Source organism: Lynx rufus, unplaced genomic scaffold (assembly GCF_022079265.1).
Source record: "Lynx rufus isolate CCGP_SWC_20201006 ecotype Redwood Valley unplaced genomic scaffold, mLynRuf1.p SCAF_2, whole genome shotgun sequence".
Lineage (NCBI taxonomy): Eukaryota > Metazoa > Chordata > Mammalia > Carnivora > Felidae > Lynx > Lynx rufus.
This window is the reverse complement of record NW_025814834.1, coordinates 176,701,921-176,717,268: the sequence shown is the minus strand read 5'-3', so window position 1 is coordinate 176,717,268 and position 15,348 is coordinate 176,701,921. Positions and strand designations below refer to the sequence as shown.

At 36.5% G+C, this 15,348-nt stretch overlaps 1 protein-coding gene across 3 annotated transcripts in view; it reads left to right on the top strand.

Moving 5' to 3' along the window:
* The window catches only part of PRKAA2 (protein kinase AMP-activated catalytic subunit alpha 2), a 79,228-nt gene that overhangs the window by 30,127 nt on the left and 33,753 nt on the right, over positions 1-15,348 (top strand). For all 3 annotated transcript variants that reach the window (XR_006962757.1, XM_047083686.1, XM_047083688.1), the window contains exon 2: positions 4,942-5,083. Coding sequence is in view for 2 of the 3 variants with exons in the window: in XM_047083686.1 (XP_046939642.1) it covers positions 4,942-5,083 (142 nt within the window). In the remaining variant the exon portion in view is untranslated. The remainder of the gene's footprint in view (positions 1-4,941; positions 5,084-15,348) is intronic.

Sequence of the window (15,348 nt, the reverse complement as noted above, 5' to 3'; positions counted from 1 at the left end):
GTGTATGTATCATCTTTATTCATTTGTTGACAGATACCTAGGTGGTTTCCATGTCTTGGCTGTTGTGAATAATGCTGCAGTGAATGTGGAAGTGCAGATACGTCTATAAATAAATAAATAAATAAATATATATATATATATATTTTACTATATATATAAATAAATATATATATACATCAATAAATATATATATGTTTATAAATAAATAAATATATATATATATATTTTACTATATACTCAGAAATGGGATTGCTGGATCATATGGTAGTTCTATGAATTTTTTAAGGAAGCTACATACTGTTTTTTATAATAGCTGCACCAATTTATATTCCCACCAGCAGTGCACAGGGTTCCCTCTTTTCCCACATCCTTGGCAACATTTAATTCTTGTGTTTGTGGTGACAGCAGTTCAAGCAGGTGTGAGGTGATACACATGGTGTTTTTGATTTGCATTTCCCTGATGATTATTGATGTTGAGCACTTTTTCATGGATTTATTGGCCATTTGTATGTCGTGTTTGGGAAAATGTTTATTCAGTTCTTCTGTCCACTTTTTAATCAAGCGTTTTTTGTTTTTGCCATTGAATTGAGTTCTTTATATATTTTGAATATCAATCCCTTGTCAGATGTATGATTTGTGGATATTTTCTCCCATTCTGTAGGTTGTCTTTTCATTTTGTTTCCTTTTCTGTTGAAAACCTTTTTAGTTTGATGTAGTCCCACTTGTTCATTTTTGTTTTTGTTGTCTTTGCTTTTTTTGTCAAATCCAAAAAATCATTATCAAGACTTATGTCGAGGAGCTTACCACCTATGTTTTCTTCTAGAAGTTTTATGGTTTCAGGTATTAAATTTAAGTCTTTAATCTATTTTGAGTTGATTTGTACATAATGCGTAAGATATGGTTCTAGTTTCATTCTTTTATATGTGGCTATCCAGTTTTCCTAGCACCATTTATTGAAGACACTATCCTTTCTCCATTGTATATTCTTGACTCCTGTGTTGTAAAATAATTGACCATATATGCAAAGGTTTATTTCTGGGTTCTATATCCTATTCTATTGATCTATGTGTTTGTTTTTATGCCAATATTAGACTGTTTTGATTACTGCAGCTTTGTAATATAGTTGGAATTGGGAAGTGTGATTTTTTAAGCTTTGTTCTTTCTCAAGATTGCTTTGGCTTTTTGGGGTCTTTTGTGGTTCCATATAAACTTTAGGATTGTTTTTTCTATTTCTGTGAAAAATGCCATTAGAGTTTTGATAGGGATTGCATTGAATCTGTAGGTTGCTTTGAGTAGTATAGACTTATTAACATTATCAGTTCTTCTAATCTGTGAGTGTGGTATATCTATTGTGTCTTCTTCCATTTCTTTTAATCAGTGTCTTAAAATTTTCAGTGTATAGATCTTTCCACCTCCTTGTCAAATTTATTCCTAGGTATTTTATTCTTTTGATGCAGTTGTACGTGGGCTTGTTTTCTTCTTTTCTCTTTCTGATAATTCATTGTTAGTATAGAAACACAAGTGATTTTTGTATATTGATTTTGTATACTGCAGCTTTATTGAATTTGTTGGCGAAGTAATACTTCATCATTAAATTGTTTTTTGAGTGATTTCACTCACTTTCTGGTTTCCTTGCTTTTCAGTTTAAGCATATGGTATTAAAAAACAAAACACCCATCTGTTTGGCTGTTAGAGTCTTTGGTCTTACTTCTTTGATCTGGTAAGAGCCCATATGTTCTCAGTAGTCAGTAGTTTCAATTATCAAATGGGGAAGGAGTAATTGAACTCTTTTTTTCAATTGTATTGGCAAGGGATGCAGCATTGGTTACTCTCACTGAGACTATCTGGGATGTGAGGGGAGAAACATATTTTTTAGGCCATGCAAGCAGATGTTTGGGTATCATGAAATTCTCAAAAGTGAATAATACTACCCTACCGAGGCATTAAGAAACATTTAAGTTATTTTAATTGAGTAGAAGAAGCTCCCTGAAATTGACTTCACCATAAAGAAGAATGAAATCTTGCCCTTTGCAACAATAGGGATGGCTCTAGAGCACATAATGCTAAGTGAAGTCAGTCAGAGAAAGACAAATACCGTATGATTTCACTCGTTTGTGGAATTTAAGAAACAAAACAAAGAAAACAAGACAAAAATGAACAAAGAAAAAAAAGACAAAAAACTCTTAAATACAGAGAACAAACAGGTGGTTACCAGAGGAGAGACCCCGGGGGAATGAGTGAAATAGGTGAAGGGGATTAAGAGCACTGAGGAATCTATAGAATTGTTGAATCACTGTATTGTACACCTGAAATTAATGTAACATTGTATGTTAATTATACTGGAATTTAAAAAATTAATAAAAGAAAGTCCCTGAAATTGATAATATTTTTCTGGGGTCCTGGAAGCAAATTTTAGAATGTTATATTAGGTTAGATTGCTTGAACTTGATTTGCTGTCTCCCAGTTTGTTTTATATGCCGGCACAGCATTTGAGATGATAATTTACTACCTGAGAAAGTTATAAAGGTAAAAATAATCTCCAGTGACAGGAAACTCAGTTCTTCCTAGGTCAGCCCATTTCATGTTTGGATTCTTCTGACTGGGGGCACTATGTGTAGTTAAACATGCTTCCTGTGAACTGAAGGGAGATGATGACCTGAGATGACATGTGCCACCTCACACTGCATCACTTTGGACGAGTTGTTTAACTTCTCTGTGCCTCAGGTTTCTCATCTCTACTCTGGAGGATATTGATACTTCATAGAGTTGTAGGGTTGAGTGAGCAGGTTAGTTAGCACTTAGAATAATGCTTAGTACATAACAAGCAATAAATGTCATGGTTACTTTTACCATCATTATTAACGTATTTGTTTTAATGATTTGACTTGACTCCAAGAAATTCTTGGGAGATATTGTCACCTGACTCTTTGATTTCTAGCATATAGTCTGTGTGCCATCAAGTGAAATAGAGGACATAGGTTTGGTAGAGGAAGTGGAGGAGAATGCTGAGTTTACTTCTGAACATGCTGAATTTGAGATGTTTGTGGAATACTAGTGTTGAGATATGGAAATTTGAAGAAGAGGGCAGAGTCCTTGGCGTATGGCTGGTAATTAAAATTATGAGAGATGGGTGAAATAACTTAAGGATCTACTTTGGTTATAGATGAGAAACCTGGGGACCCTAAACCTTAAAGAATAGGTGAGGCCGTAAAGGAGACAATCTGAGAGTTAGAGATGGTCTGAGAACCAGGAGAGAGAAGTGACACCAAAAAAGGGAAAGGTATCAATGTTGTCTAATGCAACAGAGAGTACAGTAACCTGTGAACTGGAAAGTATACATGGCTTGATAGTTAACAGGTCTTTTGTGACCCTCTTGTATCAGTAGAGGAATAGAGGTAGAAGCCAGATAGCAGTGACTTCTGAAGGGTTAAAAGGGAGGAAGAACAGACAATAAATGTAGACTACTGTTTTGAGAAATTTTGATGAGGCAGATGTTAAAAACTAAAGGAAGATCCAGGGTAAATGGAAGATTTGGGGGCAGGATGGAATATTGATGGGCTAAGGAGAAGGGCTGTTAGAAAAGAAAAAGGCTGAGTGGCGCCTGGGTGACTCAGTTGGTTAAGGATCCGACTCTTGATTTCAGCTCAGGTCATGATGATCTCATGGTTTGTGAGTTTGAGCCCCACATCGGGTTCTGCGCTGACAATGGGGAGCCTGCTTGGAATTCTCTGTCTCCCTCCCTCTCTGCCCCTCCCCTCACTATCTCTCTCTCTCTCAAAAATGAATAAGTAAGCATTAAAAAAATATTAAAAAAAAAAAGAAAAGAAAAAGGTTGAGTATAAGGAGAATGGAGAAAAGATGGGTTCAAGACCACAAGTTTAAACAGGAGGAAGGTGAAAACATCTGAGACTGGAACAAAGAGAGATGTGGATATAATCAAGCCTTGAAGATAGAGGAAATTCTCCTAAAGACTTCATTTTCCCCAAAGAAAAGAAAGGGGAATTTGTTGGAAGGAGTCAAGGGTTGACTAAGTGTTTGGAGGAGAATGGTCAGTATTTAGAATAGTAATTGAAAGAAAAAGAGGGCAGGCAGATTTGTTCTCCAATGAAGGGATTTTTCATCTGAGCAGTATTTGGGTACTATGAATGTGTTATATGAAAGGGGAAGGATTATTGTTTAATTCAATGGAAGATATATTTATTTAGCATGTATTTTGTACAAAATACTGTGTTATTTCTTCTGGGAGACTTGGATGAATACTGACCGCCTTACTCAAGATGGGGGTGGGTGTGAACTATAATAGCTCATGTCATATGATATGTCAGAACCACAAATGTTTATAATAGCCTAAAATGATGATACATGAATTTTATAAACATACTGTGAGAGTTTGAAAGAAGAAGAGATCCCACTAAATATGGGGAAATAGGAAGGTTTTATGGAAAAGACAAAATATATAAAATAAGGGCTACATGTGTATTTTCTGATGAAATAGTAATGAAATCAGTTGTAAGTTTTTCCTCTATTACAGCAATTATTTATTCTTCTATAATACAATGACTGGAACTAACCAGAAATGAAGAAATAAAGAGATTAACAAAACATAATTCTGCTTTATCCAAAAGATGTTCCAAATTTGGCTTTTTTTTTTTTTTTCTTTTTGGTAGGAATGTAGAATTCAGTAATCCTTTCCACAAATATTTAAAGGACATCTCCATGTTAGGTACTGAGGATGCAGAGAAGACTAAGATACAGTTTCTTTCTCCAAGGAGTGCATACTCTAGTAGAAGAAATAGAAGGAAAGGAAACTGAAGATCTATGCAATAAAAGATATAAAAGTGGTATATATGAGTAAAGAAATTTGGGGTTACAGTGGAAGGAAACATGAATAAATGATTATGTTGCTATGACAGCAAGTTTTTCCCTTTTTCTTTTCTTTAGTTGGAGAACATCAATTGACAGGCCATAAAGTGGCAGTTAAAATCTTAAATAGACAGAAGATTCGCAGTTTAGATGTTGTTGGAAAAATAAAACGAGAAATTCAAAATCTAAAACTCTTTCGCCATCCTCATATTATCAAACTGTAAGTATTTTTGTACCTGATAATGCAAAAGAAACTGTCCTGAAGTAATTCCTATGAATTTATAAATAATTGTTTATCTTTAGTTAACTTTTTATAAAAGTATAATTCTTTTTTTTATTTGTATTCAGCAAATATTAATTCATTTAACCTCTATTAATCTTTTTTTGTATACTTTTAGTTTATAATTAAGAGTCACTTTTCAAAATTGCTACGGTTTTCGGGTGGTGAATGCAGCCTTAGAAGTTGACTCTTCCCTAGTATTCACTTTAAAGGGCATTTAGGACTTTGGTATTCCTTGAGTCATTTCATAATTTTTTTTCTAGTCTATTTTCGTTAACTTAACAGTATTTTCTTTTTGGAAAAGGTAGAAACTAACTGGTAGAGATTATCCACCCTAGTATATTATTTGCAAAACTGCAGTTATTACTGTGATTACTGATACCAAAGCTCTTAGGGAGGCAAATGGATTTTTTTTTGATAGGATAAGTTACAAATTTAAAAGATAAGTAAATATGAAGAGATTGATAAACCTGATTAATTATATTGAAAGATAAATAATTTAAAATTGATTATACTCATAGAAAATGTAGATACTGAGTATGGAACAGTATTCTTTTAAATCATTTAAAGTTGCAGTTTTATATTAACTGAGAAAATGTAATATAAACACTGATAATTGTCTCTATTTTTTATCTTAAAAAATTGTTTTAAAGTTTATTTTGAGAGAGAGAGGCGCAGAGGGAGTGGGGGAGGGGCAGAGAGAGAGGGAGACAGAATCTCAAGCAGACTAAGCACTGCCAGTGCAGAGCCTGACATGGGGCTTGATCCCATGAACTGTGAAATCATGCCCTGAGCTGAATCCAAGAGTCAGGTGCTTAACTGACCACCTAGGCACCCCTCTTTATTTTTTATCTTAAAGTTTGGATAGAGTTTTATAAAATAAATATTAATCTTGTTGAGTACCTGATAATGGCTAGGAACTATATTGAGAATTTTACATATATAATTTCACTGTATCCTCTTGATGAGCCTATAGGATAGGTATTCTTGTCTTCAGTTTATAAATAGGGAAATTACATATCTAAAGAGTATCATCAGTGTGTCCAAGGTCAAATAGCCAGTAAATTGCAGAGCTGGTAGTTGATGCCATGCTGTTAATGCTTTACTCCAGTTTTTCTCAAAACAAAATGATATAAATCCCTTTTAAGGGAAAAATAAATTTGTGGATCCCTGGTCTTGACTTAATTATTTTTAGTGTATTGTTTTTTAAGTATATAGAAACAAAGAATTAAGTATGGTAAACTCCATATGCTTATAGCTTCAACACAACTATGAAACTAAAATCAATTCACAATTTAAATATAAGGCAATGAATGAAGTCATTGAAATTCATAGTATCTATAGTATAACGTGACAAATAATGGTGGTTTTCAAAAAACAAATCATTGTTAGTTTAATTGTAGGATTAATAGAATGAGGTCCAAGGCCATATATATTTTTTCCTTCAAATAATATTGCAGAGAATGCCTGTTGATATGACTATACCGTAAAAAATCATTTTTAATATCTTTGAGATTTTATTTGCTAGTTCATTATAATCAGGCATTATACTTAGCCTAAACTTTGTTAGTGAGTCATCTTTGGGTGTCAGTGTTAATGAGAAACATCTCAATAACCTATAGAGATATATTATTTGCCTGTGATAAAGCTAGCATAGTAGCTGTGGTAGGCTGAATAATCCCCCTGCCCCAGATATCCTATTTCCTAGATTCTTTGACTATGTTACATTACATGGCAAACGGGAATTAAAGTTAGAGATAGATTTAAGGTTGCTGATCAGCTGACTATAGGGAGGTTTTCCTTTATTTTCTGGGTGTGCCCATAGTAATCACAATGGCCTTTAAAAGTGAAAGAGGGGGGCGCCTGGGTGGCTCAGTCGGTTAAGCGGCCGACTTCGACTCAGGTCATGATCTTGTGGTCCGTGAGTTTGAGCCCACGTCGGGCTCAGTGCTGACAGCTCAGAGCCTGGAGCCTGTTTCAGATTCTGTGTCTCCCTCTCTCTGACCCTCCCCCGTTCATGCTCTGTCTCTCTCTGTCTCAAAAATAAATAAACGTTAAAAAAAATTAAAAATAAATAAAAGTGAAAGAGGGAATCAGAAGACTAAGAGAAAGAGGTTTGAGGATGAAGCAAGGTCAGAGTGTTAAATGTGAGAAGGACTTAATTGGCTGTTGCTGACTTTGAAGATGGAGGAAGAGGGCCATGAACCAAGGAATGTAGGCAGGCTCTGAAAGTTAGAAAATAGAAAAGTTTCCCCCTAGAGCCTTCAGAAGGCAATACAGCCTTGCTGACAACCTTGATTTTAGCCCAGTGAGGTGTATTAGACTTATATAAAACTACAAGATAATACATTTTTGTTGTTGTAAGCCACCAAATTTGAAGTATGGCAGCAATAGGAAACTAATACAGTAGCATTCTTGAAATCCTTAAATGAGTGGCTAATCCACTTATTGCTAGGATTTGGAACATGCGTACATTTATTGTTGGTGAACTGTTGCAAATTGGTATGTTCCGTTCATCTTACTAACAACATGAATATGCAACTGTTTAGAGAAGGCTTTTTTTGGAGGGGCTTGGTGTGCTATTGGGTGACTGTTGATGACTCAGTTCTCTCTCAAACCACTACCATGAAAACTTCCTTCATAACAGTAAGCTTCAGTGTCATTTGATCTTGACTTGAAGTTCACTTGATCATACACATAAACAACAAATAAGGTCACTGAATTTGCACAGCAGTACATGATTGATTATAAGGTTATCATCTAAGACCTATATTCTAGAAGATCCAGAGTACATTTATACTGATTTTTTAAGATTATCTTAAGAATTAAAATACTACCTACTAGCTTGGTGACTCACCTCTCCTATTCTTTGTTTCCTTAACTTTAAAATGAGGATGTGTTTGCACTGGTATAATGCCTAGTATTTGATAAACATTGGTCTAAAGCAGGAATTGGCAACCCACATGCTGATTCCAGTCCACTTTCATGATTAACTGTTTTTGAAACAGTTCATAGCTGACTTCAACTCCATGTTAATAATGACTTTAATCTAGTTACTGAGTGACTTCTAAGCTAAATCTCTTTGCTCTTCCTTACTGAGTGGCCACCTTCTGTGAGAGGAAAAAGCTGAGAAGTCAGACTAAAAGTATCACATGCCAGAATGAGAGTGAAGGGAGATACCTCTGTATTTGCCTTGTTCCTTAACCTCATCCCTTTTAGAATGCCAACCCTGAAAGACCCCAAGGAAACTTTGCCCATTTAAAGTATGAGTCCTAGTTCCTGTTCTATTCCTACAAACACAGATCGGATTTTGTCAGTAAGCAGTTGCAACTGTCATGAGGATTTAAAAGCTTATTATTGTTATTTTTTTACTGTTTATTTATTTTTGAGAGAGACAGTGTGAGCAAGGGAGGGGCAGAGAAAGACGGGGACAGAGGATCCGAAGTGGGCCCTACGCTGATAGCAGTGAGCTTGATGTGGGACTCGAATTCAGGAACCGTGAAATCATGACCTGAGCCGAGGACGGATGCTCAGTTGACTCAGCCACCCAGCCTCCCTTAAATGTTTATTTTTGTTGTCCTATGTACCAGTGTTTTCTTGCCTTCATTTCTATAATTATTTGTAATTTTAAATTTACTTTGGCTAATTATCTCATTCTGGCTTAGGATTATTTAATTATTTGCTTATAATTATAATTATTTAATTATTTGTTTTGTGTAGGAGATATAGAATGTTCTTAGGGTTGATCGGAAAGTAATTAGTGGAGGTAAATTTAATGTTTAAAGCTCTGCTTTCTAGCCTTGGGCTTAATCCATTCAGCTTGATTGCCTCTTTAATTGTGGACTGAAATAAAAAAAGAAAAAGCACTCATGTATCCTTGGTTTAGAACAAGCTTATTGACATAGCCTCTAACAGTGTTAGTGATTTAAATAGAGAGACCTGATCCTTTCAGTGGTTTTGTTTGTTTTGTGTAGTCTTGGACTAGCTGCCAAGAATAGTTCCCTTGTTACAGAATGGGCCTCTAGTTTCTCTAGCAAGAAAGCTTGAAAACCAAAAACCAAGAATGGAGGGTATTTATTGGATGATATCTCTATTAACTCAAATTGAAAAAATATCACTGGGAGAAAACTGAAAGGAGTAAACAGGATTCAAAGGAAACTCCAGACTTACCCATGAACTAGAATTTGTTGGTTTGATTTTTGTCTCCCCCTGCCCCCCACCATAGTTCTTGGGGAACTTCATTTTACTAATCAAAAGAGGAATACTTCCTAATTTGGTAGAGCTGGTTTCACCTATTTTTTAATTTTTTAAATCTTATTCAGCCTGTAGACAGCTCTTTAACATTATTCTTCACCTTGAAATGTTGCAGTCCCTAGGTTTCTGTGACATCATAGTCTTCTGATTTTCTTTCTTTTTTGCCACTTCTTAAGACTTTTCTTTATGGGCCTCTTTCTCTGCATGGCCATTAAATAATGATGCATTTCAGCAGTGTGAGCTACTGTAATCTTAGTGAACCGCCTTTGGGTGCCCCCATCTATTATGTTGGTTGTCATTTGTCATCTTTGTGCTCAAGACTTCTAGACCTGTATTTCTGGGCAGGTATTTCTCCTGAATTCTGAACACATGTACTCTTTATTGGATGATTCCATTCTGAAGTCCTAGAATCATCTGAAACTAAGTTGAACTTTTCTTTCTTTTCCACACTTCTCTGTTTTTTGTTTGTTTAGTAAAAGTACCATTCATGCAATTTTCTGAGCCTAAAACTTGGACATAATCTTTAATTCCTTTCCATCACATATAATTAATTGTTGAGTTCTGAAGCTACTTTTTCCTAAGTATCTCCTGAGTCTGTCCATTTTTTTTTTGTTTGTTTTTATTGTCACTAGGTCTTTTACTTGTCTTTTGGCTGTTGCTTCTGCTTAGAAAAGTTTTCCCACACCTCCCTTCCCCTAGGCTTCCAATTCCAACTTGCCATTTAGATCTGAGGCTTTACATGTGATTACCTCTAGAAAACCTGCTTTACTCCCTAAGACTGAGTTAGGTATCATCCTCTCTGTACCATAGCAGTCAGCTTTTCTAAAGTCCTGGGCATTGCATTGTACTCACTCTTTTTTTTTTTTTTTTTTTAGTTTCCCCCCACAAGACCGAGTTCTTTAGAAGCAGAAATTATGTTTTTTTCTTTAATTTAACAAATTTTTATTGAGCACCTGCTATATAATAGGAACTGTTCTATCATTGGGGATACAGTGGTGAAAGACATGGTTTCTGCCCTTGTGGAGTTTATGTTCTAGAGGTATCTAGCAGTTCTAGATAGGGAGTAATCAAATGAACAAGATTACTTTAGGCAGTGCTATGTGCTTTGAGGAGAATGAAACCATATGGTTCTGTTCCAGGGTGTGATTAGTGAGGCAGAAGTGTTAATTCAGATTAGGTTGTGGGGAAGACCTCCCTGAAGAGGTAAAGTTTGAACTAAGACCTGAAAGTTTATTGGGGCACCTGGGTGGCTCAGTTGTTTGAGCATCTGACTTTGGCTCAGGTCATGATCTCACGGTTCGTGAGTTCGAGCCCTGTATTGGGCTCTCTCCTGTCGTCACAGAGCCTGCTTCGGATCCTCTGTCATCCTCTCTCTCTGCCTCTCCCCTGTTTGCTCTCTCTCTCAAAAATAAGGAAACATTAAAAAAATAAATAAAAGATTAGGATCTAGCCATCTAGTGACATGATATGACTATAGTGTAGAATGGGTGTGGGGACAGAAGTGGAAGCAGACCAGGTAGGAAGCTGTTGCTATAGTCCAGCTGAGACATTGTGATTATGGTGACTTTACCCAAAGTGATAGTCTAGATTTGTGCTGTCCGGTATAGTAGCCACTAGCCACATGTAGCATAAATTTAAATTAATTAAAATATTTAGTTCTCTGGTCACAGAAGCTGTTTTTCAGGTGTTTAATAGCAACATGTGGTTAGTGGCTATTGTATCGGACAGAGACTGCATAAAACATTTCTGTCAATGCAGAAAGTTCTATTTGACAATACTGGTCTAGGTAGGGAGAATTGATAGATTCAGTATGTAGTTTGGAGATAAAACGAATTAATTACTGAGGACAAGAGAGTGAATAAGGAATATTGTGTGTGTGTGTGTGTGTGTGTGTGTGTGCGCGCACGCGCACGTGTGCCTGAGCAACTGAGATTTTGGATTTCGGTTTGAGCAGCTAAGTGGTGGTGATGATGCTGTTTTTCAAGATAGGAAGAATGGAGGAGAATCATGTTGGGGTACAGGTGGGCATTAAGGATAGTTGTTTTGGCCATGTTAAGTTGAGAATCCCATTGGACATCTAAATGGAGATGTTAGATACCATGTTTATCTCCCTAGCACCTCGCACAGTAGCAGGTGACATTTTGAATAAGGTCCTGATGGTTCTGGGAGGACAACAAGAGTCAAAGAATGAAAGTGTAAAGAACATGGTATACTGGGAACAACAGTCTTGCTCGTCTGGTGCACAGAGTATGTGTAGGGAAATGGAGGAAAACAAGGCCGGAAAGTTAATTTGTTCATCCATTCATTCAGCAAATGGCACCATTTAGGCCACTTGGAATGTGTCAGCAAACAAAAAGTTGATAATAGCATCTCTGCTCATATGGGGCTTCTATTTGTGTGTGTACATGTGTAGTGGGGGTTGGTGGGAAGATAGTAAACTTTATATTAGTAAACTATATTGTAAGATAGTGGAGAGGTGAGGGAATATACCATGCAGATTATCTGGGGAGGAAGATAACTGATGGAGGGAACAGTAAATACAAAGGCTCTGAGGTGGAAATACAGTCCAGAGATCAAGGGAGCAGAGTCATTCAGTCCTCTAGGCAGTGTGATTCAGGGGGAATTGGAGTAAGAGGTGAGGACAGAGACCTAAAGGGGAGCCAAACTGTGTAGGCCATTGTAAGGACTTTGGCTTTTACTCTGAGTGGGATGGGAAGCCATTAGAAAGTTTTCATCAGAGGTATGATATGACCTGACTTACGTTGAAGCAGGGAAGCTAGTTAGGAGTCCATTGCGGTATTCTTGGTGGCTTGGAATAGAGCATAGTTTGGAGGGTGTTGAGAAGTAAGCATCTTCTGTGTATGCTTTCAAGGTAGGGTAAAGAGCATCTGCTGAGAGAGATTAGTTGTGGATTGTGAGAGGAGAGAAGTCAGTGATTGACTCCAAGGTTATTTGGCTTTGGCAAATAAAAGAGTGAAATAGTTGCCATTAAGTGAAATGGAGAAGATTGTAGGAGGAACAAGTTAGAGGTGGAGGGTGGAATCAAGAATTTGATTTTGGTTTTACGTTTTTTTTTTTTTTTTTTTTTAAGTTTTTTATTTTGAGAGTACGAGTGGGGAAGGGTCAGAGAGAGGAGGAGAGAGAATCTCTGCACTGTCAGTGCTGAGCCTGATGCAGGGCTCAAACCCACAAACCATGAGCTCATGACCTGAGTCTAAACCAAGAGTTGGACCCTTAATTGACTGAGCCAACCAGCCACCCCTCGTTTTATGATATTGAGATGCTTATTAAGCATGTAAGTAGAGATAAAAGTAGGCTGCTGAATATGTGATTCTGGAGTTAAGGAACCGTGTAAGATAGAAATTTGGAAGTCCTCACCATATAACTAGTAGTTAAGATATTTAAAGCCCTAAGACTTGATGAGATCACCAAAGATGTGAGTACAGATAAACAAGAAGTTCATGAATTCATCTCTAGGGCACTATGATGTTAAGATGTCCAAGATGAGGAGGAACCAGCAGAAGAGAATGAAAATGAACAGTTATGAGGTTGGAGGAAAACCAGGAGAATCTGGTATCTTGAAGCCTACTGAAGAACGTATTTGTGAGAGAGGTTATTAACTATTCCTTTCACTGCTAAATATTGAGTAAGATGGTGCTGAGAATTGATCATTAGATTTGGCAAGGTGGAGATTGCTGGTGTCTTCAAAAAGGACCTATTAATTGTAATGAGGGCATAACATAAATCCTGTTAGGAGGGGCTTAGGAGAGCATTTGAGATGAAGGAGGAGTTATTAACAATATACAATTCAGGAATTTTATTAAAAGGTAAGGAGATAAATAGGAGTGGTAACTAGAGGGGAATGTGGGGTCTACTTTTAAGATGGAAGATATTAATGCTTGTATACCAAAGGGGATGGTTCAGTCCAGGTGGAGAGAGTGATACAGGAGAAAGAAGAGCTAGTTGCAGAAAGCAAGCCCTTTAGTAGGTGGGAGGAAGGAATCCAGTGAGTAATTGGAAGAGTTAGTCTTTGATAGTAAATGACCATGGAGAGCATGGCCGTGTGTGGTGGAGGATGAGGGGGTCCAGGAAATGAGAGGCCATGTATTGATTGGACAGATCTTCCATGTACACCCTAAATGATGACAACAGTAGCAGTGGGGAAAAAGACATTAAGGCAGAATGAAAGGGAGTGGGCAAGGAGATAGGTTGATGACTATAACAAGAAAAAGTATTGGGTATGTAATCTGATGATGGCCTATACTTCAGAGACAATGGGGTTTTTGAGTAAGAAGGTTTTGAGTGAGGGTTTCCTTAATTTTTTTTATTAAAAAAATTGTTTTTAAGGTTTATTTATTTTTGAGAGAGAGAACGTGAGCAGGGGAGGAGAGAGAGAGGGAGACACTGTTATTTGAAGCAGCCAGCACAGAGCCTGATGCGGAGCTTGAACTCACGAACCCCAAGATCATGACCTGAGCCAAAGCTGGACACTTAACCAACTGAGCCACCCAGGTGCCCTGAGTGAGGGTTCCCTTTAGATCATAATATATTATTAGATTATGCAAATTGGCTAGCTTTTAAAATTTCCGTGTGAATTAATCTAGGATCTGATCAGCAATGGCTGCTAATTTCTCAAAAAAGAAAGACGTACATTGTATGCCTTTGCCTGGAGGTACACAGCACCATCTAGTCCTTCAAAGGAAAATAAAAATCAAAATGAAATCTGATCTAGGGGCGCCTGGGTGGTTCAGTCAGTTAAGCGGTTAAGCGTCCGATTTTGGTTCAGGTCATGATCTTACTGTTCATGAGTTTGAGCCCCGTGTCTGGCTCTCTGCTGACAGCTCAGAGGCTGGAGCCTTCTTTGGATTCTGTGTCTCCCTGTGTCTCTGCCCCTCCCTGCTCACACTCTGTCTGTCTCTGTGTCTCAAAGTTAAACATTAAAAAATTAAAAAAAAATGCAACCTGATGCAATCTCTAGATCTAACAGGGTGCTATAAATTGTTCATTATGTTGCCATAAAGGATGGATCAGCCAAATAAGACCATGGAATCCTCTACAGGACAAGCCACTGGTTTCTTCAACAAAAGAATGCAAAAGAAAACAGAGGTAGAGGAGCATATATAAATTAAAAGAAACGAGAGACATTATTAATCATTTGCAATGTACTGATTATATTTGGATCCTTAATTAAAATATTAAAACAAAAAGCAAAAAGATATTATAAGCTAATCAGGAAACCTATTTGGATATTTAATGACATTTGTGATTTGTTAAATTATGCATTGATAACAGTATTGCATGGGTACATACATGTACATTTTTTACGGCTGTTAGTTTTTAGAAATACATATAGGTCTATTTACAGAGAAAAATGAGAGCCAAATCCAGTGGGAATTGATTAAAAGTGTATACTTTTATCAAGTTAATAACCAAGACATTAATAATCTTTTAGAATGTTAGAGAAGATACTGACTTTTTTCTGTATATCCATGTATAAATAAAGTATGATCAACCTAATAAAAATGGGCACAGGACAGGAGTGAGCATTTCATAAGAAATGTGTATGGTGTTTTCCAAGGTTGGAGAATATCTAAATCCACAGATTTTCTAAACATTTTAGTATTGCCAAGATGTTTTTGGAAAACAGTTGGCATTATTTCCTATAATTGGACATTCACATAAACTATGACTCAGCAATTTCATTCATAGGTGTATATGAAAGAGAAAATCTTGCCATATACAAGAATGTTCACAGCAATGCAATTGATGGTAGCAAAATTGTGGAAAAAATTTACTCTCCAGTGGTAGATTGTATGAATAAATAGCTTCTCCATTAACAGGAGAGTAGATCAATAAATACAATGAAATATTATATAATGGTCACATCAAATAAGTATAGCAAACACAGCATTGTGGATGGATCAATAAAACAGGTCCCAAAATACTACATA